Here is a 22935-nt window from a genome sequence, read left to right as displayed (position 1 = left end):
GAGAGGCGATGCGCGCTATACAGACTGGTGGGAGGGAGCCAGGACAGTGGAGGGGCAGCCAGCCCACCACACACGGCAGAGCCCCCAAGTCTGGCTTGCAAAAGCAGAGGGGCTGGACGGAGTGTGTTCTGACAACCAGTGGGACTTAACATATGGAATGTTATAAGTCAACAGCTCTGCTCGGAGAGCGGGAGGGAGAGTTGTTGAGCCCGGGAGGACGGAGCTCAGCTTGGTGGGGAACAAAGGCACTGGGAAGGGCCATCTCCCTCACCCATCCCCCAGCCAAAATCCCAAAGGGAGCCAGTTCCCGTCACAGAACTTGCTTGCACCTTGCAAATACCCAACGCTGTGCTTCTGTGGATCCATCCCTCCAATGGGTCTGCCTCCCTCCCGGTGCCACAGGGCCCCTCCCTAGTGGACCACCAAAGGCAGAGTAAGCTGACCCTCCAGCCCCTCCAGCCCCTCCAGCCCCTCCAGCCCCTCCAGCCCCTGTGTGCCTTGCAGATCCACCCCGGCTAATACGCGAGATCCCATCGAAGCCGTACCAAAAGACTAGTAGTGTGCAAGTAGCCCGAACAGAGGCCACACCACTCCACAGTGAGTCCTTCCCCTGGGAGAGGGGAAGATAAGGTACACACCAGTCTGACTGTGGCCCCAGCAGTGGGCTGGGGGCAGACATCAGGACTGACTGCACCCCGCCCACCAACACAAGTTACTCCAGACAGCACAGAGGAAGAGCCCTGCAGTTCCACGCCACTCCAGGGACTATCCAAAATGATGAAATGGAGGAATTCTCCTCAAAAGAAACTCCAGGAAGTAGCAACAGCTAACGAATTGATCAAAAACGATTTAAGCAATATAACAGAAAATGACAGCAGAGAATCTATTTGTACAGAGATCAAAGGACTAAGAAACAGTCAGGAGGAGCTAAAAAATGCTATAAATGAGCTGCAAAATAAAATGGAGGCAACCACAGCTGGGATTGAAGAGGCAGAGGAGAAAATAGGCTAATTAGAAGATAAAATTATGGAAAAAGAAGAAGCTGAGAAAAAGAGAGATAAAAAAATCCAGGAGTATGAGGGGAGACTTAGAGAACTAAGTGACATAATTAAGCAAAATAATGTATACATAATTGGGATTCCAGAGGAGGAAGAGAGAGGGAAAGGTGCTTAAGGTGTACTTGAAGAAATCATAGCTGAGAACTTCCCTGATCTGGGGAAGGAAAAAGGCATTGAAATCCAAGAGGCACAGAGAACTCCCTTCAGATGCAACCTGAATCGATCTTTTGCACGACATATCATAGTGAAACCGGCAAAATACAAGGATAAAGAGAAAATTCTGAAAACAGCTAGGGATAAATATGCTCTAACATTTAAAGGGAGATCGGTAAGACTCATGACGGATATGTCTACTGAAATTTGGAAGGCCAGAAAGGAATGGCAGGAAATCTTCAATGTGATGAACAGAAAAAATACGCAGCCGAGAATCTTTTATCCAGCAAGTCGGTCATTTAGAATAGAAGGAGAGATAAAAGTCTTCCCAAACAAACAAAAACTGAAGGAATTCAGCACCACTAAATCAGCCCTACAAGAGATCCTAGAGGGGATCCTGTGAGACAAAGTACCAGAGACATCACTGCAAGCATGAAACCTACAGACATCACAATGACTTTAAACCCGTATCTTTCTTTTTTTTTTTTTTTTAATTTTTTTTAACGTTTATTTTTGAGACAGAGAGAGACACAGCATGGACAGGGGAGGGTCAGAGAGAGAGGGAGACACAGAATCCGAAACAGGCTCCAGGCTCTGAGCTGTCAGCACAGAGCCTGACGCAGGGCTCGAACTCACGGACCGCGAGATCATGACCTGAGCCGAAGTCGGACGCTCAACCGACTGAGCCACCCAGGCGCCCCTAAACCCGTATCGTTCAATAATAACACTGAATGTAAATGGACTAAATGCTCCAACCAAAAGACATAGGATATCAGAATGGATAAAAAAAAACAAGACCCATCTATTTGCTGTCTACAAGAGACTCATTTTAGACCTGAGGACACCTTCAGATTGAAAGTGAGGGGATGGAGAACTATCTATCATGCTACTGGAAGTCCAAAGAATGCTGGACTAGCCATACTTATATCAGACAAACTAGACTTCAAATTAAAGGCTGTAACAAGAGATGAAGAAGGGCATTATATAATAATTACAGGGTCAATCCATCAGGATGAGCTAACAATTATAAACGTCTATGTGCCGAATACGGGAGCCCCCAAATATATAAAACAATTAATCACAAACATAAGCAACCTTATTGATAAGAATGTGGTAATTGCAGGGGACTTTAATACTCCACTTACAACATTGGATAGATCATCTAGACACAGGATCAATAAACAAACAAGGGCCCTGAATGATACACTGGATCAGATGGACTTGACAGATATATTGAGAACTCTGCATCCCAAAGCAACAGATATACTTTCTTCTCGAGTGCACATGGAACCTTCTCCAAGATAGATCACATACTGGGTCACAAAACAGCCCTTCATAAGTATACAAGAATTGAGATCATACCATGCATACTTTCAGACCACAATGTGAGGAAACTTGAAATCAACCACAGGAAAAAGTCTGGAAAACCTCCAAAAGCATGGAGGTTAAAAAACACCCTACTAAAGAATGAATGCATCAACCAGGTAATTAGAGAAGAAATTAAAAAATATATGGAAACAAATGAAAATGAAAATACAACAATCCAAACGTTTTGGGATGCAACGAAGGCAGTCCTGAGAGGAAAATACATTGCAATCCAGGCCTATCTCAAGAAACAAGAAAAATCCCAAATACAAAATCTAACAGCACACCTAAAGGAAATAGAAGCAAAACAGCAAAGACACCCCAAATCCAGCAGAAGAAGAGAAATAATAAAGATCAGCAGAAATAAACAATATAGAATCTAAAAAAACTGTAGAGCAGATCAATGAAACCAAGAGTTGGTTTTTTTGAAAAAATAAACAAACCTTTAGCCAGGCTTCTCAAAAAGAAAAGGGAGATGACCCAAATAGATAAAATCATGAATGAAAATGGAATTATTACAACCAATCCCTCAGAAATAATCAGGGAATACTATGAAAAATTATACGCCAACAAACTGGACAACCTGGAAGAAACGGACAAATTCCTAAACACTCACACACTTCCAAAATCCAAACAGGAAGAAATAGAAAGCTTGAACAGACCCATAACCAGCGAAGAAATTGAATCAGTAATCAAAAATCTCCCAACAAATAAGAGTCCAGTCCCAGATGGCTTCCCAGGGGAATTCTACCAGACATTTAAAGCAGAGATAACACCTATCCTTCTCAAGCTATTCCAAAAAATAGGAAGGGAAGGAAAACTTCCAGACTCATTGTATGAAGCCAGAATTAGTTTGATTCCTAAACTAGACAAAGACCCAGTAAAAAAAGAGCACTACAGGCCAACATCCCTGATGAATATGGATGCAAAAATTCTCAATAAGATACTAGCAAATCGAATTCAAAAGCATATAAAAAGAATTATTCACCATGATCAGGTGGGATTCATTCCTGGGCTACAGGGCTGGTTCAACATTCGCAAATCAATCAATGTGATACATCACATTAATAAAAGAAAAGATAAGAACCATATGATCCTGTCAATCGATGCACCAAAAGCATTTGACAAAATTCAGCATCCTTTCTTAATAAAAACCCTCGAGAAAGTCGGGATAGAAGGAAAATACTTAAACATCATAAAAGCCATTTATAAGAAGCCCATAGCTAATATCATCCTCAATGGGGAAAAACAGCTTTCTCCCTGAGATCAGGAACACAAAAGGGATGTACACTCTCACTGCTGTTGTTTAACATAGTGTTGGAGGTTCTAGCATCAGCAGTCAGACAACGAATGGAAATCAAAGGTATCAAAATTGGCAAAGATGAAGTCAAGCTTTCACTTTTTTGCAGATGACATGATATTATACATGGAAAACCCAACAGACTCCACCAAAAGTCCCCTAGAACTGATACATGAATTCAGCAAAGTTGCAGGATACAAAATTAATGTACAGAAATCAGTTGCATTCTTATACACTAATAATGAAGCAACAGAAAGACAAATAAAGAAACTGATCTCATTCACAATTGCACCAAGAATCATTAAATACCTAGGAATAAACCTAACCAAAGATGTAAAAGATCTGTATGCTGAAAACTATAGAAAGCTTATGAAGGAAATTGAAGAAGATATAAAGAAATGGAAAAACATTCCATGCTCATGGATTGGAAGAATAAATATTGTTAAAATGTCAATACTACCCAAAGCTATCTACACATTCAATGCAATCCCAATCAAAATTGCTTCTAGTTCTCGAAGCTAGAACAAGCAATCCTAAAATTCATATGGAACCACAAAAGACCCCGAATAGCCAAAGTAACATAGAACAAGAAAACCAAAGCCAGAAGCATCACAATCCCAGACTTTAGCCTCTACTACAAAGCTGTAATCATCAAGACAGCATGGTATTGGCACAAAAACAGACATATAGACCAATGACATAGAATAGAAACCCCAGAACTAGACCCACAAAAGTATGACCAACTAATCTTTGACAAAGCAGGAAAGAATATCCAATGGAAAAAAGACAGTCTCTTTAACAAATGGTGCTGGGAGAACTGGACAGCAACATGCAGAAGGTTGAAACTAGACCACTTTCTCACACCATTCACAAAAATAAACTCAAAATGGATAAAGGACCTGAATGTGAGACAGGAAACCATCAAAACCTTAGAGGAGAAAGCAGGAAAAGACCTCTCTGACCTCAGCCGTAGCAATTTCTTACTTGACACATCCCCAAAGGCAAGGGAATTAAAAGCAAAAGTGAACTATTGGGACCTCATGAAGATAAAAAGCTTCTGCACAGCAAAGGAAACAACCAACAAAACTAAAAGGCAACCAACGGAATGGGAAAAGATATTTGCAAATGACATATCGGACAAAGGGCTAGTATCCAAAATCTATAAAGAGCTCACCAAACTCCACACCCGAAAAACAAATAACCCAGTGAAGAAATGGGCAGAAAACATGAATAGACACTTCTCTAAAGAAGACATCCGGATGGCCAACATGCACATGAAAAGATGTTCAACGTCGCTCCTTATCAGGGAAATACAAATCAAAACCACACTCAGATACCACCTCACGCCAGTCAGAGTGGCCAAAATGAACAAATCAGGAGACTATAGATGCTGGAGAGGATGTGGAGAAACGGGAACCCTCTTGCACTGTTGGTGGGAATGCATATTGGTGCAGCCGCTCTGGAAAGCAGTGTGGAGGTTCCTCAGAAAATTAAAAATAGACCTACCCTATGACCCAGCAATAGCACTGCTAGGAATTACCCAAGAGATACAGGAGTACTGATGCATAGGGGCACTTGTACCCCAATGTTTATAGCAGCACTCTCAGCAATAGCCAAATTATGGAAAGAGCCTAAATGTCCATCAACTGATGAATGGATAAAGAAATTGTGGTTTATATACACAATGGAGTACTACGTGGCAATGAGAAAGAATGAAATATGGCCTTTTGTAGCAACGTGGATGCAACTGGAGAGTGTGATGCTAAGTGAAATAAGCCATACAGAGAAAGACAGATACCATATGTTTTCACTCTTATGTGGATCCTGAGAAACTTAACAGAAACCCATGGGGGAGGGGAAGGAAAAAAAAGAAAAAAAAGAGGTTAGAGTGGGAGAGAGAGCCAAAGCATAAGAGACTCTTAAAAACTGAGAACAAACTGAGGGTTGATGGGGGGTGGGAGGGATGGGAGGGTAGGTGATGGGCATTGAAGAGGGCATCTTTTGGGATGAGCACTGGGTGTTGTATGGAAGCTAATTTGATAATAAATTTCATATAATAAAAAAAAATAGCTAAATTATGGAAAGAGCCTAAATGTCCATCAACTGATGAATGGATAAAGAAATTATGGTTTATGTACACAATGGAATACTACATGGCAATAAGAATGAAATATGGCCCTTTGTAGCAACATGGATAGAACTGGACAGTGTTATGCTAAGTGAAATAAGTCATAAAGAGAAGGACAGATTCCATGTTTTCACTCCTATGTGGATCCTGAGAAACTTAACAGAAGATCATGGGGGAGGGGAAGAAAACAAATGACTAGAGAGGGAGGGAGCCAAAACATAATAGACTCCTAAAAACTGAGAACAAATTGAGGGTTTATGGGGGGTGGGAGGGAGGGGCGGGTGGGTGACATTTAAAAAAGTTATAATTCTAAAGTAAATTATTAGATAAGACTATATCTAATGTTTCTTTCCCCTTTGCTTCCTTGTACCCTGGTTACCTTCCAAACTGACACTTCTGAAAAACTGGTCCAGAAGAACTTCAAGACCTTCCTGAAATATTTAGTGCCCCTTAAATGGAGGGTTCAGACTAGGTGGGCAGCTCCTCCACTCTGGCCAGAAGCTACGGAGTTGTAGCAGTTTTGATTTCTCCCACAATTAACTTGGTAGGGATAGTTCTGTCTATTAAGTTCTCCCCTTCCCCAGCAGAGAGATTAGCCACCTCTGAAGATGCAACTGTCTTTCCCCCACCTTCTCCAGGTGTGTATATGTTGGAGAGTAAATGCTAGAACTGAGCTGAAAGTAGAGCCAGAATGATGTAAGAAATGAAGGAGGAGAGAGTGGGGGATAATTTGGAGAGAGAACCAAAAAAGGGGAACAAAACTACTGGTTGTTTTCAAATTAACAGTATTAAAAAAACACTAGTATTTTGGACTTTAAAAATAGCATGGGATACTAGAATATACAAAACAGCACTGCAATCACTCAATGTAAGAACTGAGTGACATCAGGGAGGATGAAAATCTACCAAGTAAATTTCAACAAAAACTTCCACATAATTGCTGGATGAGACACAAATAAACTTCAAATCAGTTTGAATTACTGTGTAGCAAAATACTATAAAATATTTTAAAGTAATAGAGTACATTCACTTATTATTAATACACATAAGTTTTAATATACTGTTCATAAATAAAATTATCAAGATTATATCTTATAATTTCTATTTTATGTTTTATAATGTACATAATAATGTTCAGAAGTATAAGTACATACTTTGCAAATGAATACCCACACGTATGTACACACATACACATATTCAGTCCCATCATTTTTAGATTATTTTATTTTTTAACTGATAAGGGTGGTATGATGAAAAAAGTAAATGTTAATTAACCCCTGGTTGAAAGTCATGGGTTCCTTATTTTAGAATTCTAAGCTTTATTTAGCTGTAAGAACTTCATCAATACCATATGGACACAGAACTTCACCTGAATATTAATTCTCAGGCCTGTGTATCTTAATTAAATATGGTTCTGCTAAGAATGAATTTCAAAATTCTTGAATTCAATGCAATTCAAGCTTTCACATTTTGGTTTAAGAGAATCTGTAAATTGTTTTAATTCTACTGTCCTAAAAACAATTCTTTTAGGGCCACAAAATGAGCAGTAACAGCAATGTGAGGGTTTTTGTTTGTTTTTAGTATCAGCACTGAATTGAGGCTAAAAGAATTTTAAAAAATTTCAAGTTAGAAGCACTTGTATATAAATACTAATATATAGTTCTTCAATTTTTCTCTAGGTTGAAGTAAAACAGTAACACCACCACACTCCATCCTTTCTTCTACCTAGAAAAAGCAGACCCAAAGGGAACATGGTGAGTAACTTCAACAAAGAAAGATTAGGAATGCGGGGAATCTGGTTTTCAGTCTGTTTGTTAAGTCTGTTAACAATTCTCTAGTTGTATACCTGCAATTGGTTTCATCACTTTTGCAGTAATTATACCATTGCACTAAATGCCTTTTGACCATATACTTGGATACGTTAAAAATACTGAATAGACAGAGAAAGATGCCAATCCAATTCTTCACACCCTTTCCTCCCAATAAGACCTACTTGGACTTGACCCTAATGAGCACCAGTCAAACCAACTGGGATACTTCTTTCTTCAGGCTTCTCCAAATAACGTTAATGAGGGAGGAAGGGAAGAAAATAAAGCAGAACTAACTCCAAGGTGACAAATAGCAAGATCAGATATAACATATAGATCTAGGGAAAACAGAAAGATCTAGGAAAAGAAGTGGAAGCAAATCATGTAAGCAGATAGGGATACAATAGAGAAGTTGAGCAAACAAAGACATTTGGAAAAAGAGGAAGGAGGAAAAAATATATAAGAACAAATATTTCAGAGAATAAAAGGATTCCGATGGGACTAGAAATAAGATCCCATTTAAAGCATTTCTAGCTTAAATAGCATTCTCTTTAAGCATTTAGCAAAAAAGTGTTCCAGTGGGGGAAAAAAATAGTGGAACATAGGGCGAAGGGTGAGAGAAGTGGACTGAAGAGGGAAAGGAGAGGGAAGAGAGTAGGAGGAAAAAGAAGGAAGAGAGGGAGAGTATAGAAAGTAGTGCTACAACCAGCATGTTGGCCATCTGCTCTATGCTGCTGCTAAATCCCTTGTCCCATATACTTAACACAGACGGCACGTTCCTCAAAATGTAATTTATGCACGTCTGGAAACCAATCTTCCTGGGAAAACTACTTTTCTACCTTTTGTTGTACATCTCCATAATCCCAAACTATGAAACTACTAAGGCTCAGTAACCACTTCCAATCACTATTATTGGGCCAGGATCTACCCTTACAAATAAACTCCTCACTTTGCTTTGTCAGTCCTTCTCTCCCCTAAAACCACAATTATTGCTATTCAGTATTATTGACAGATGAAACAGAAAGAGGCTAGCTTACATGTGTGCAAACTAGTTCACATTCTAAAAATCCAGGGGCCATAGCAACATGTATTGTAAGACATCAGGAATGTTGCTTATTTTGTTTTATTTTTTTAATTTTTAAAATGTTTTTATATTTTAATTTTTGAGAGAGAGAGAGAGACAGAGAGAGAGAGACAGAGACAAAGCTTGAGCAGGGGAGGGGCACAGAGAGAAGGAGACACAGAATCTGAAACAAGCTCCATGCTCCAAGCTATCAGCACAGAGCCCCACACAGGGCTTCAACCAGTGAACTACGGGATCATGACCTGAGCTATAGTTGGACGCTTAACTGACTGAGCCACCCAGATGCCCTAGAATGCTGCTTATTTTAAATATCTACTTCTACTCCACTGGCTTACCAGACCTCTTGCAATGTTACCAATTACAAAAATCTAACTTTTAGGTTATGCTTTTGTATTTCCAGGTTTGCCATATTAAAATGCAAATAGGGGTGCCTGGGTGGCGCAGTCGGTTAAGCGTCCGACTTCAGCCAGGTCACGATCTTGCGGTCCGTGAGTTCGAGCCCTGCGTCAGGCTCTGGGCTGATGGCTCAGAGCCTGGAGCCTGTTTCCGATTCTCTGTCTCCCTCTCTCTCTGACCCTCCCCCGTTCATGCTCTGTCTCTCCCTGTCCCAAAAATGAATAAACGTTGAAAAAAAAATTAAAAAAAAAATAAAAATAAAATGCAAATAGCCATAGAAAGATAATAGACGAAATCTCTGACACATTAGATTGCTTTCCATTAAAATACCAAACAGAGAACAGATCCCTACAAGAACAGGACAGATAAGTACTGGTAAAAAGGGCTAAGGAAAAGTATGGTTTACCAAGCATTGCCTAAAAGAAAACTCCTGAGTGAATTCTTGCCCTGGGGAACACAGGGCATTCAGAGAAGAGCATGAAAGCTCTAGGCCCTAGGAAAAATGGAAAAGGAAATATTGGTAGAAGAAAACTGAAAAAGGAGAGCTCAAAACAAATTAACCACTTCACAATTTGGTTTGAGGCTGGCTGGACTGTTCAACTCCCAAAGGGCATAATTCCAGAGTCGCAGCACAGTATGAAGCAATCCTGAATACCAGCTCTATCTTGGGTTCCAGAAAGTCTGGGAAAAGCAGGAAAACAATCTCTTAGATGAGTGATTGCCAATGGAATATATCACATATGGCATAGGAGATTTCTAAACCTTTCTGTCCCTCCACCCACATTCCTAACTCCACCCCAAACCAGGTGAAAACTGAAGGGGGAAGAGGAGGTGTGTGGAGAGAAAAGTGTACACATGTAGTCTGTAGCCTGCAGATGTTCCTCAAATGATCCAAATGGTAATGCCATGTATTCCTACTCTATGGTGACATGCTTCCTCTGCCATCTGACTAATTATATCCCACTTCCACCAATGTGATTGGTGAATCGGTTTTACGAACTCTTTTGAACTGATACATGATTTTGCTTGCCACCTAGTGGAGATAAAATTAATCACAAGCTGAACTGAGGCTAAGTAATCTAAAAGTATCCAATAGTTGTTTGCTATACTCTGACAGCCTAACATAGTTTCCCAAAGGGTGACTACATGTAAGGATTTTTAGGTGGCACAAGGATGAATGCTATCTTAACTACTTAATATTTACCACAATGCACGTTAGAATAAAGTATAAACAATACTTAAAACACATGATTTCACAAACATGCAAAGATGAGGGTAAATTAAGCCTAATTTTAAAAAGTATAGATTTTAAAAATATATCTAAATTATATTACACAGGTAATACTATAATGGGACACCATCAAAACTATACAGTGACTCAAAAATGACCAATGTTTTAGAAATAGTTGTCTAAGCTGGTTCTTCTGATAGAAGATAACTTCCCTCAGTATGTCTATTTTTTATGCACATAAGTAATATAATCTTTTTATAGAAATAACAAAGTTTTTAGGTACTCCTACTTTTTTTCTCATCAAATAATTGTTTTTTAAAAGAGAAATTATTTCACAGGGAAATTATCATTCATTACTGCTAAGTCTCTATAAATATTTGCCTTCCTTAAAACATGCTTACCTATGTAGTTATCCCATGATTGTCAATAGTTGATTCTTTCTCATTTTGACAAGTTTTATTACAGAAAATATATTTCCATTTAATCTACACAGTTAAACAAATTCTCACAGAACTGTCTGAACTCCTGCCAACTTATTGCAATGGAATGCGCTTTAATGACCTATGTTCTATTGTCACAGTGGTCAATTATCATAGAATTTAGAGGTTTTAAGAACATCTTGAGCATTCAATAAGCATTCATGAGTTCTTGTATTCACTTGATGTTGGAATAAACAAGTGAAAATTGTAAGACTCATTTCATTATCTTCTCTGATGGCTACTATATTTCTCATAAGACAATTTTCACATTGCCATCTCTAGTTTCAAGAAAGACTGAAGAACTAAGTATCTGGATAATAGAAATAGGATTATCAAGACTAGTTTAAATCAATCCTCCTGTATCTCCTGGATTGGAACCTATTGCCACAGTTAACAAAATTAAAATCCTGTTGGCAAGGAATAGGTAGGGTGGTTGAATAGTTGTTGGGTATTTACCACACAGCATCTGCCACACCGCCCACCTCCTAACTTTCTCTCTGAGGAGGCAACCACTCTTACAGTTTACTACTTACTCTTCCAGAGTCACTTATACATATTGTATCATCATATACAGTTTTTTAAATTTATTTTTACCCAAACTATGGTACTCTATACACACTATTCTTCATTTTTTTGATTTAACAAAGTAAGTTGAAGACTTGTTCCATTTTAATATGTAATAAAGCCACTTCTTTCTTTTTAATGGGGGAAAAATATTCCATTGTATCAATATGCCAAAATTTATTCAGTCCTGTAAAAAAAGACATTTTGATGGTTTTAAATATTTTACTATTATTATAAAATAATGCATTAAACAACCTTGTACATATATTATTTGACATCGTGAGTTCATGCTTACAAGTAGTGAAATTCCTGGGCCATATAAACTTTGGAATTGGCTGCTGGCATTTTGGGGCTGGGGGGAAACACTAAATTATGGACTAAAATTAAAGAGCATGACACTGTATTATTGTATTTTAGAATCCTTCCACTGAGTGCAAATTATGCTTTTTCATTATATGTCATATTTTACCAATTCTAACATATATACATTTCTAAGATACGAATGCATCTCATAATCCCATAGACCTTTTAATCACTGTCAGCCAGTTGGCAGTCATAAAAGTAATTATTCCTGATGGTATGACAGGTAACTGTAATTCCTGGTCACTTCACTCATCAAACCATTTAAGGACCATTTAAGAAGAAATATAAGCGATGATATTGCCAGAAAACCTTTGGTGACACCTTCTGGTAAGATCAGGAAAGTGCAAGCATCAAAACTAAAAGGTGTCAGTGATTTGAAACAAAATTCTTTCAACAAATACTACATTATTAATGTTCTTTTTTTTTTTTTTTAACGTTTATTTATTTTTGAGACATAGAGAGACAGAGCATGAACGGGGGAGGGTCAGAGAGAGAGGGAGACACAGAATCTGAAACAGGCTCCAGGCTCTGAGCCATCAGCACAGAGGCCGATGCGGGGCTGGAACGCATGGACGGTGAGATCATGACCTGAGCCGAAGTCGGACGCTCAACCGACTGAGCCACCCAGGCGCCCCGACATTATTAATGTTCTTAATGTTACAAAGGACAATTGTGTGTGGGAGGGGAAAAAAACCAATTCTGATGACACCAAATTATAAAACTGATCGCAAAGAATCAGATTCGAAATGTGAAGCATTAGTAATATCTTACCTGATACATTTTGCTTATATTTTCATTTTTTATAATTGCATAAGAGATATATGATAAAATAACCAAAAATACAAAAATAAGCTCAAGAATTCTTTCGGTAAATTAAAAAAAAAAAACATTCTCAGTCCTAAGAGACTATTACATCTGATGTACTGGTAGCAGTTTATCTTAGTATTGTATTACCGAAAAAAAAAAAAGAACAGTTCAACTCATAATCAGCATGTCAGATTTGAAAAAAATACTCTGAATCTTACTTTAGATCCCTCAGTAGTATTTTAAAGTTCCTATCATGCAAATTTTGCACATGTAAATATTACTCATATATTTTTTTCTTTTCTTCCATTACATTTTCTTACTAGAATACTATTCATCTTTGCCTATTTTGTAAACAGCCACTTTACTGAATTCTCTATTTATAATAATTTTTCAGTGAATTCTTTTGGGCTTTCAAGGTATGCAATGAAACAAAATTTAAACTCAAATTATCTTAAACTATCTGCTGGAATTTAAACTCAGTGAAGATAAAGACTATTTAATTTTACTGTTTTATCTCCAGCACCTAGCATATTACCTTGTACAAAGCAGGTAATCAAAATATATTTGTTAAATGAATTACATAAATGCATCTCACTGTAAATCTTACCCCAACCCCTCCCACAACATAGATGGTAAGCTGAGTCAAAAAAATCGGATACAAAAGAGGAAATAGTATTCATATTTTTTCTCTCCCACATACAAACATACAGATGCTATTAAGAAACTGGATATTTTAGGGGCGCCTGGTGGCGCAGTCGGTTGGGCGTCCGACTTCAGCCAGGTCACGATCTCGCGGTCTGGGAGTTCGAGCCCCGCGTCGGGCTCTGGGCTGATGGCTCAGAGCCTGGAGCCTGTTTCCGATTCTGTGTCTCCCTCTCTCTGACCCTCCCCTGTTCATGCTCTGTCTCTCTCTGTCCCAAAAATAAATAAACGTTGAAAAAAAATTTAAAAACAAAAACAAAAACAAAAACAAAAAAAAAAAAAAAAAGAAACTGGATATTTTATATTCAAAGGACTGGATATTTTATATTCAAAGCTATACATTTTTGTTATATAATTGGATCTAGTTTAACAAAACCTTAATTGCGAAATAAATGTTTTATTTTAAACACTTACCTTTTGGATCTTAGATCTGATGAATCAAACTGGATATTCATAGGTCCAGGATTTATTTCATGATCTACTTCAGGGATGAGAAGATGCCTAGAATCACTATCCATATTTGCCATTTTTCTTAGCCTCTAAGCACGGATGAAGTCAGTCCTATATAAATCAGAATGGATAAAAAATTAAAAATTATTTTGCTACTAGTAAGTAATACATTTGCATGTATAAAGATACTGGAAAAATATAGGAGTTTGCTGATGATACCTTACTTAATGAGGTATATGCCTAAAATATTTTATCAGAAATTTGCTAAGTTGAAATGGAGTTACTGTTTATTTTTCAGATTAACTAAAAATAAGTGGAACAATCCATTTCCGGTAATAAAACAGATTAGCCTATTGGGGCCCATTTTCCTGCAGAAAGCAATTTAAATTATTGCATAAAATACAGAAAACCTCTTTTGAAAAGCATCAAAAATAATGATGAAAAACAGCTCAAGAAAATGCTTCTGTCCAGAGAGTATTTGTTGTACCAGGAGAAAAGGGACTGAGGTTTTCAAGGCCATGTGAAGTATTAGAGAAATAGAAGATAAAACCTATGATTCACCCAAAGTAAGGAATGACGTAGTAAGACACCATCCCCTCTATTTCCAATAACACAGCTGGGAGTACAAAGAGCTAACCATCAATTTAGGGATTAACAAGAGGTAATAGTGTCTCACTCCCTCACAATGGAACTACAAACAAGATTTCTTGACACTGCCACAGGCAGTGTGTATGTGCACACGCACAAGCATGCATCTTCAGAGGGGGAAGTGTTATATACCACAAACTGTGCTTCATGTGGATTTGCAAGGAGGTCAAAACACTTAAAGCTGTGAATATAATTTAAAGTTAACCTGCCTAATAGGGCTTCTAAGTAACTGCTAGAAACAAATGTAAATCTTTTCTGGGAGGACACAACTTAATCGTATGCCTCAAAGAAGACCTGCTAATAATCTTTCAAAGACAATGAACAGCACACAGTCAAAAATAACCTAGTATGCAAAGAAATGAAGGACTATTCATAAGAACCAGAATAAACAGCATAGATTCATAAAGACTTCAACTTTAGGGGTTATCAAAACAAGATCAGAAAACAATTATGCTACCTATTTTTATATATAAGACAAAGTAGATATATATACAGTGGAATATTACTCAGCTCCCCAGAAATGAAATCTTGCCATTTGCAAACACATGGTTGGATCTACAGAGAGTAATGTTAAGCAATATAAGCCAGTCTGAGGAAGAGAAATATTTTATGATATTACTCATGTGCAATTTAAGAAACAAAATAGCAAACAAAGGGAAAAAAGTGACAAAACAAAAAACAGCCTCTTTTTTAAAAATTTATTTACTTTTGAGCGACGGAGAGGGAGAGAGAGAGAGGAAGAGCGAAAATCCCAAGAAGTTCCCACACTTAGCATAAGAGCCCCAACGAGGCAGGGCTCCTTCTCAGGAACTGTGAGATCATGACCTGAGGCACAATCAAGAGTCAGAGGCTTAAGTGACTGACACACCCAGTTGCCCCAGCTGACTCAACTGTAGACAACAAACAGATGGTTACCAGAGGGGAGGTGGGCAAGAGGATGGGTGAAACAGGTGATGGGAATTAAAGAATATATTTATCTTAATGAGCATTGAGTTAAATATGAAATTGTTGAATCACTATATTGTACAACTGAAACTAATACAATGCTGTAAGTTAACTATACTGGAATTAAAATTTAAAAGTAAACAATAAAATAAAATAAAACAAAGAAAAAAAGAAGATTGTAAGCACAATGTCTTCCTCATCATAGAAACTAAATTCAAGAGGGTTTCTTCCTTCTATTGTCAACTTGCTATTAAGAATTTTTTATTTAAGAAGTGCCTGGGTGGCTCAGTCGGTTAAGCATCTGACGTGACTTGATCTCACCATTCGTGAGTTCCAGTCCTGCATCAGGCTCTGTGCTGACAGCTGAGAGCCTGGATGGAGCCTGCTTCGGATTCTGTGCCCCCCTCACTCTTTGCCCCTCCACCATTCACTCTCCCTATATCAAAAATAATCATTAAAAAAAAAGTTCAAAACTAATGAACTAGAAGATAAATCGGAAGAAACTATCCAGAAGGGCAGAGAGAGAAAAAAACAGACAGAAAATGTGGAAGATGGGTTAAGAGACATGTGAGAAAGAATAAGAAGGTCTAACATGCATGAAATTGGAGAAACAGAGAGAAAGGAAATAACAGAGGTAATATTTGAAGAGATAAAGGCTGAGAATTTTCCAGAATTCATAAAAGATAACAAGAAATTTAACAAATCCCATGCAGAATTCATAAACAATCTTATCATAAGACTGGGAAAAAAAGAATTAAAATTCCAGACCAAAGGGAAAAAAAGTCAAGTGGTCTCACAGTGTTCTAAGGTCCTTGTATTGTCCGGATCAACACTGTACTTTGAATGCATGTTGTAATTTTAAAGGTAACTACTAAAATAGAAAACAGTATATAACTTAAAATCTAGTAGAGTAGGAAAAGAGAATGCTAAAAAAAATTGCAGACCTAAACAAAGGCAAGAAAGAAGAAAAACATAAAAGAGGTAGGACAAGTAGAAAACATAGAGTAGGTAAGATCTTCCCATTCTTTCTTAAACCCATGCTAATCAGGCTATCTTCCCCATCACTAAACAGAAAGTGTTCTACAGTACCAATGACCTATACCCACTGGTCATTTTTTTAGTCTTTAATTTACTTGCCTTATCAGAAAAAAGTCCCATAAGGGATCACTCTCCTCCTTAATAAACTAGATTCACTAGGGCTCCAGGTTTTCTCTATATCTCACTGGTCCCTCCTCCTTCTGTCTCATTTACTATTTGCTTCTTATGTCCCAGAATTCTTAAAACTGCAGAATCCCAAGGTTTTCTTCTCTGTATGCCTTCAGTTTACAGGTAGTTACCCAATCTCATGTAACATGACTTATGTCATATAATACAGCAGCCACTAGTCACTTGTAGCTATTTATATTAATTTAAATGGTTATTAATATTAGTATTATTATTAATTTATAGTAATACAGATTTATATTAATTACAATTAATTTTTTATTACAATTAAATTTTTTAAAATTCAGTATCTGAGTTACACTAACCACATTTGAAGTGCTCAATAGTCACATGTGGCTAGTGGCTACCGTATTGCACAGTGTAGCTATAAAACATTTCCATCATTGTACAAAGTTCTATTGATCTAGACAATGACCACTTCCATGTTAACATTTCTAACCAGAATTCCTCTCCTTGTATATCAGACTTGTATATCTAACTGCCTACTTAACAGGCTTTTTAAAAATTAATATAATTGACAACACTGTTATTAGTTTTAGATGAATAACAATGATTTGATATATGCATACATACTTCTTAACATCTTTATTTGGATATACAGACAACTAGTATGTCCAAAACTGAACTTTTAATTTTTTCCCAAAAAACTACCCCACCCATTGTTTTCCTGATTTCAATTGATGGCATCTCCATTCTTCCAGTTAATCAGGCCAAAATCCTTCAAATTTCCCATGACTTCTTTTCTCAGTGTACATTCAATCTATTAGGAAAATAGTGTTGGCTCTCTCTTCAAGTATATCCAGGATCTGACCACCATCATTTGTTACCAAGATTTCTACAACAGTTTCCTAATGGAGCTCCCTGCTTCTACCCTTATCCCTTTACAGTCTCTGTACATAGAAGGGAGAGTTGTAGAGTGATACAGTAAGGCATTTGATCCCACCCAACTGGTTTTTATCACTGGGGGAAGTGCTATTAGACCAAGTGAGTAAATTTGGGATGCTGAACATCCTACAATGAACAAGATACCTCCTACAATAAAGAATTATCCAGCCCAAAATGTCAAAAGTTCTGACGTTGAGAAATCCTGCTCTGGGGGGTAAAAGAAGAGGTTGTGATAGGGAGGGACAATAGAGAACCTTATATGGTGATGGCAAATCCTATTGTTCAACTTGATTCTGGTTATATGGCCATTTGCTCTACAATTAGACACGTATTAAGCACTTTTCTGTACGGATGCTGTATTTCACAAACAAGCACACACACACAACAGCAAACTCCGTAAAGTGAAATAAATAGGCTTTAACATTTAAAGGCATGTGCTTTACCTTTATTCCTCAACTATAAGTTATTATGATTATTCTCACTTTATAAATAAGGATACAAGGCACAGAGAAGTTAACCAATTACAAAATTAATAGGTAGGGGGAAGAGTTAGAATTCAAACCCAGGCAGTGTAAGCTCAGAGCCTGTACTCTTTGTCACTATGCTGTGCTTCTTTCTTGTTCTTTGCCCTTTCTCTGTCTTCTTCCATTTTCTTCTGTTTCTTATTACCAGATGACTTAACAAGTAAAGTTTTATTGGTGCTGTATTTGTTTAATGGAGTCCTATGTCTGCTGTTGTTATTTTTCTAAATATATATGTATGACAGAGTAGAAAGAAAACATGGTTTTTGAGTAAGCAATCCTTAGCTGTCACTCACTACCTATGTAATTTAAGATTAACCATTTAACTGCCATGAATCTATTTTCTCATGTGTAAAACTGAAACAGTAACATCTACCTCACTAGTGTGGTTGAAAACTACATGAACTAATGAATATTATACTTAATACTTTGTAATGGGAAACTAAATGTTCCAACACATTATTATTCCTCTCTGAAAATAAATGACAAAACTTGTGTTTTTACATATGCAGCCTCTTGAGGTTTTTTTCTTTTTTCTAAGTGAAAAATTCTGCAGTAATGAGGTAGAGAGAAGTAGGCAAATGTTGTCAAATGCTACTAATAAGTTTGACATGGATGTTGGCAACATATTCTATTCCCAGAATATGTGCATTTTCTTTCCTCTGTCTTTTCTTTCCGTTTCTCTCTTCTGCTCTCCTGCCCAGCATTTAAGACAAAGCTCTCATTAACTTATTAGTCTTAGTAGAGACAAACAAATAATGTTGAAGAAGTACCTTACATAATGGTGGTTTTTCAAAAAAAGAAATCAAAATACTATCATCTCCAATCATAAAAGACTTTATTTCTGTATCTTCCTATACAAAGTACACAAGTAAAAATGATTATTTTAAGATGAGACAACTAAAATACTGAGTAATGGCAAACTCTGAACAATATATGCATTCAAAACTTCTCAGTGAGCCTCTACAATGTACTTAGGTACCAAGGGAAAAAATTTTTTTTAATTTTTTTAAAATATTTTTTAAAGTTTTTTATTTATTTTTGAGACAGAGACAGACAGAGCATGAGCAGGGGAGGGGCAGAGAGAGAGGGAGACACAGAATCTGAAGCAAGCTCCAGGCTCTGAGCTGTCAGCACAGAGCCTGACACGGGGCTTGAACTCACAGACTGTGAAATTATGACCTGAGCTGAAGTCGGATGCTTAACCCACTGAGCCACCCAGGCACCCCAAAAATTTTTAATTTTTTAAAATGATTTATTTTTGAGAGAGATAAATACAGAGAACGAGCAGGGGAAGAGCAGAGGGAGAAGGAGACAGAATCTGAAGCAGGCTCCAGGCTCTGAGCTGTCAGCACAGAGCCTGATGTGGGGCTTGAACTCACAAACTGTGAAACCATGACCGGGGCCAAAGTCAGACACAACAGACTGAGCTACCCTGGTGCCCCTAAATTTTAACTCATGGTTCCCATCCTCAATAAACTTAAAAAATATTATCCAGCCCAATAGAAGTCTAGAAATTAGGCAACTTATCCTAAATCACTTACATAATAAAACCTAGTAAGATGTTAATTACCATTCTGATTTTCAGTTCATCATTTCACTTCTAATTAAAATCTATACCAATTGCTGGTCCTAGCTTCCAATTTAGCTTTGTAATATATCAGTGCAAGATTTTTAAAAAATGTTTATTTATTTATTTTGAGAGAGAGGGGGATAGAGAGCAAGGAGGGGAGGGGCAGAGAGAGAGAGGGTGAGAGAGAATCCCAAGAAGGTTCCGCATTGTTAGCATGGGGCCCAACGCAGGACTTGAACCCACAAACCAATGAGATCATGACCTGAGCTGAAACAAAGAGTTGGATTCTTAACCAACTGAGCCACACAGGCACCCTGCAGTTCATCATTTCACTTCTAATTAAAATCTACACCAATTGTTGGTCCTAGCTCCCAAATTAGCTTTGCAATAGATCAGTGCAAGATTTATTTTTTTTTATGGCAAAAAGTTTACTTGACTGTTTAAAACACAGATTCACAATTTACATATTTGGATGTGAAGCATCAGAAATGATCCTGAATATCAAGTGTACATTATTCAGTGGTAATTGTTATTAAAATTTCATTAAGATGAAAGTAACTGAGACAAAGTAATTTCACCAAAACAGAGTTAGTTGAGAAGCAAAAACACAAACTTAATCTTTCAGTTCCTTCCTTTACATAATAAAACGAATTAATAATTCAATTGACTTGTTTGGTTTAAAATTTTAAAACTAATAAGCAGTAGTTTTCAAGATTACTTTGAACCACTAATTATAAAACTAGGAGTAATAGTCCTAACAAATTTCCTTAATTTAAAACTGCAGTGACAAATTAACTTGAAAAAGTTGTTCCCTGGATATAGAGAGAAGATATTCTATATAATATATCAATGAAGAATACATACTGAATTAAGGTGGACATAGGTATTAAAAACTTGGGAAAGAAATAAAGCTATTGTAGAGAAGTTATGTCGTGTATTGGTTTGATATGATTTAAAATCTACGCGTTTACAATCTAAGTAAACTTGTTTTAATCCATCCCTTTATGACAAAGAAAAAAAAAGTTTTAGAAGTAAAGTCATTTTGATAGAAGAATGAAGTAATTGTGTCAGGATGTCATCATCTTGTCTGTTTTCACTGGTAAGAACTCAGTAGCTCAGCTGCTTATCAATAAAAACCTATGAAGAAGCAACTATGGCATGGGGACATCTGTACTATAAATAGCAAGTATGTAAGGACTATCAGAATGTTTCCTGTAGGCAAGACAGTTCTTTGCTGATCTAAAAGAGCTCTCCAAATACCTGGGGGCAATTAGCTCCTGCTGAGGTAAAGGCCACTTTTATCTGTAGTGGCAAAAGCCTGGTACAGCGGTGCCGAAAATCATCTTGCCCATTAACAGGGACAATGACCCTCTTTAGTAATGCGCTTTAACAGGAGACTTTAACTTTTGCGCAGGTAGAAGGACATTAGCTCTGGTTGACTAAGCTGTCTCTCCCAAGTACCAACTCCAAAGCGTATACCTTAACTAAATTTGGACTTTATTCCTTTCATGCCCCCCTTGTCTTGAACAACAGGGTGACAGTCTATCATTGATTTGGAGTATGTAATTTCTTTATTGGCTTATTAAGAGACATTATCCTGTATACTATTGGCTTGTGAAATTCCCACAGTGAATCTATCTTACACAAACCCCTGACAGATACAATCTCAGTCACAGCATTAATTTGCCTCCTGAAAAAAACCAAGTTATTAGCTTTACAGAACTTTTAAAACATTCTCTCAAATTTCAAAAATTAAATATTTTAGGAATTGAAAAGATGACTGTCAGACAACTAGTATCCTTTTATTGAAAAGAATATAAGAACTGGGGGTGGGGGTGTCTGGATGGCTCAGTCAGCTGAGCATCTTGATTTCAGCTCAGGTCATGAAGCCAGGGTCATGGGATCAGTTTTAAACCTGAGAAAAACACACCCCATGTTGGGCTCCATGCTGAGCATGAAATTTGCTAAAAATTCTCTTTTTGCCCCTCTCCCCTGCTTGTGGTCTCTCTAAACAAACAAAAAACGGGGGGAAATTCATTCAAGAAAATCTAAGGCACATAAAAATTTTTCTAAAAATCTATAAATTCATTTGTGTGAACATTTAAAAGCATGCCAGGTACTGCTTAACTCTGTACAGAAATTTGCTGTTATTTCTGAACTTAATAAAACTAAGCTTAATGAAATCTGTATACAGTGGGAGAAAAGTGATCAATAGAAATGCTAAGAAATGCTAGAGAAAAAAATTTAATATTGATAAGGAAACATAACCTTATTGCTCCTCAATCTCCAAAAACTGATAAAATTATCTTCAGAAAGCATTGCCAGGGTATTCTTTTATTTGAATTATATACAATGGTTAATTTGGGGCATGGCCTACTCTGATTTATTAAGTAAAGTGTGGTAGTTGACAGCTCATGTCATACTCCCTGGATTTGAATCTTGGCTCTGCTAAGATTGGGCAACTTATTTAAATTCCCTAAGACTCACTGGTGTGGGGGATAATAAAAGTACTAGTCTTACAGAGTTGGAGATTTAATGAGATAATGTACATAACATACCTTGCTCACAATGAGTATTCAAGAAATAATAACTATCATTTTATTTTTTGGCTTTTTAAAAGTAACTAACAAAATTCAACATTATATCTTGGCTTAACTTAGTGGCCTGAATAAAATCAGCTGACATATCTACATGCCTTTAGTATAAAGTGAGTAAACTCAGTAAGGTAAGAAAGATAAAGAAGTTGAGCTTTGAAGGATTACTGAACTGTCACAAAGAGAACAGACCTAAAGGAAATAATTAATTTCTGAAGAAGAAAACTAGGTGTCACTTTGGAGAAAAACTGAGAAAAAGACACACCAATAAATAAGTAATGGGAGTTGGAACTAACCTTTACTGAACACCTACTACTGGCCTAAGTTTTAAATGTTTAATTGCAACTAATCCTTAGAATTTGGGAAGATGTATATATAACCTTCAAATTATAAAAAAAAGAAACTGAAGCTCAGAAATAACTTGTCCTGTATTACTTGGCTAATGAAGCCATAGCTGGGATGGAAACCAGGTTACTTTGGTCCCATATGTTATTTCCAGTATACTGTAATGTCTGCCTGAACTTAATGTTTTTTGTTTTTAAAGTTTATTTTGAGAGAGAGAGCATGAACGGGGGGGGGAGGGGGCGCGGGAAACGTGAGGGGACCTAAGGGGCAAGCAGGCAGGAGAATCCAACAGAGCGGAAGAGCGTCGTGTAG

The 22935-nt window shown here is 37.2% G+C and overlaps 1 protein-coding gene across 6 annotated transcripts in view; it reads right to left on the bottom strand.

Annotated features, from left to right (window-relative positions):
• SLC38A9 (solute carrier family 38 member 9) overlaps positions 1 to 22935 on the bottom strand; it is an 89740-nt gene that overhangs the window by 62535 nt on the left and 4270 nt on the right. For 4 of the 6 annotated variants that reach the window (XR_005784010.1, XM_040453117.1, XM_040453153.1 and 1 more), the window contains one exon: positions 13853 to 13999. Coding sequence is in view for 3 of the 6 variants with exons in the window: in XM_040453117.1 (XP_040309051.1) it covers positions 13853 to 13965 (113 nt within the window). In the remaining 3 variants the exon portion in view is untranslated. Of the gene's footprint in view, positions 1 to 10924; positions 11079 to 13852; positions 14000 to 22935 lie in introns of those variants that run through there. The other 2 variants (XM_040453144.1, XM_040453135.1) reach the window with 2 other exon arrangements.

This window comes from Herpailurus yagouaroundi, unplaced genomic scaffold (assembly GCF_014898765.1).
Source record: "Herpailurus yagouaroundi ecotype Mexico unplaced genomic scaffold, PumYag 29, whole genome shotgun sequence".
NCBI lineage: Eukaryota > Metazoa > Chordata > Mammalia > Carnivora > Felidae > Herpailurus > Herpailurus yagouaroundi.
The sequence above is the reverse complement of the archived record's forward strand: the minus strand, read 5'-3'. Positions and strand labels throughout refer to the sequence as shown.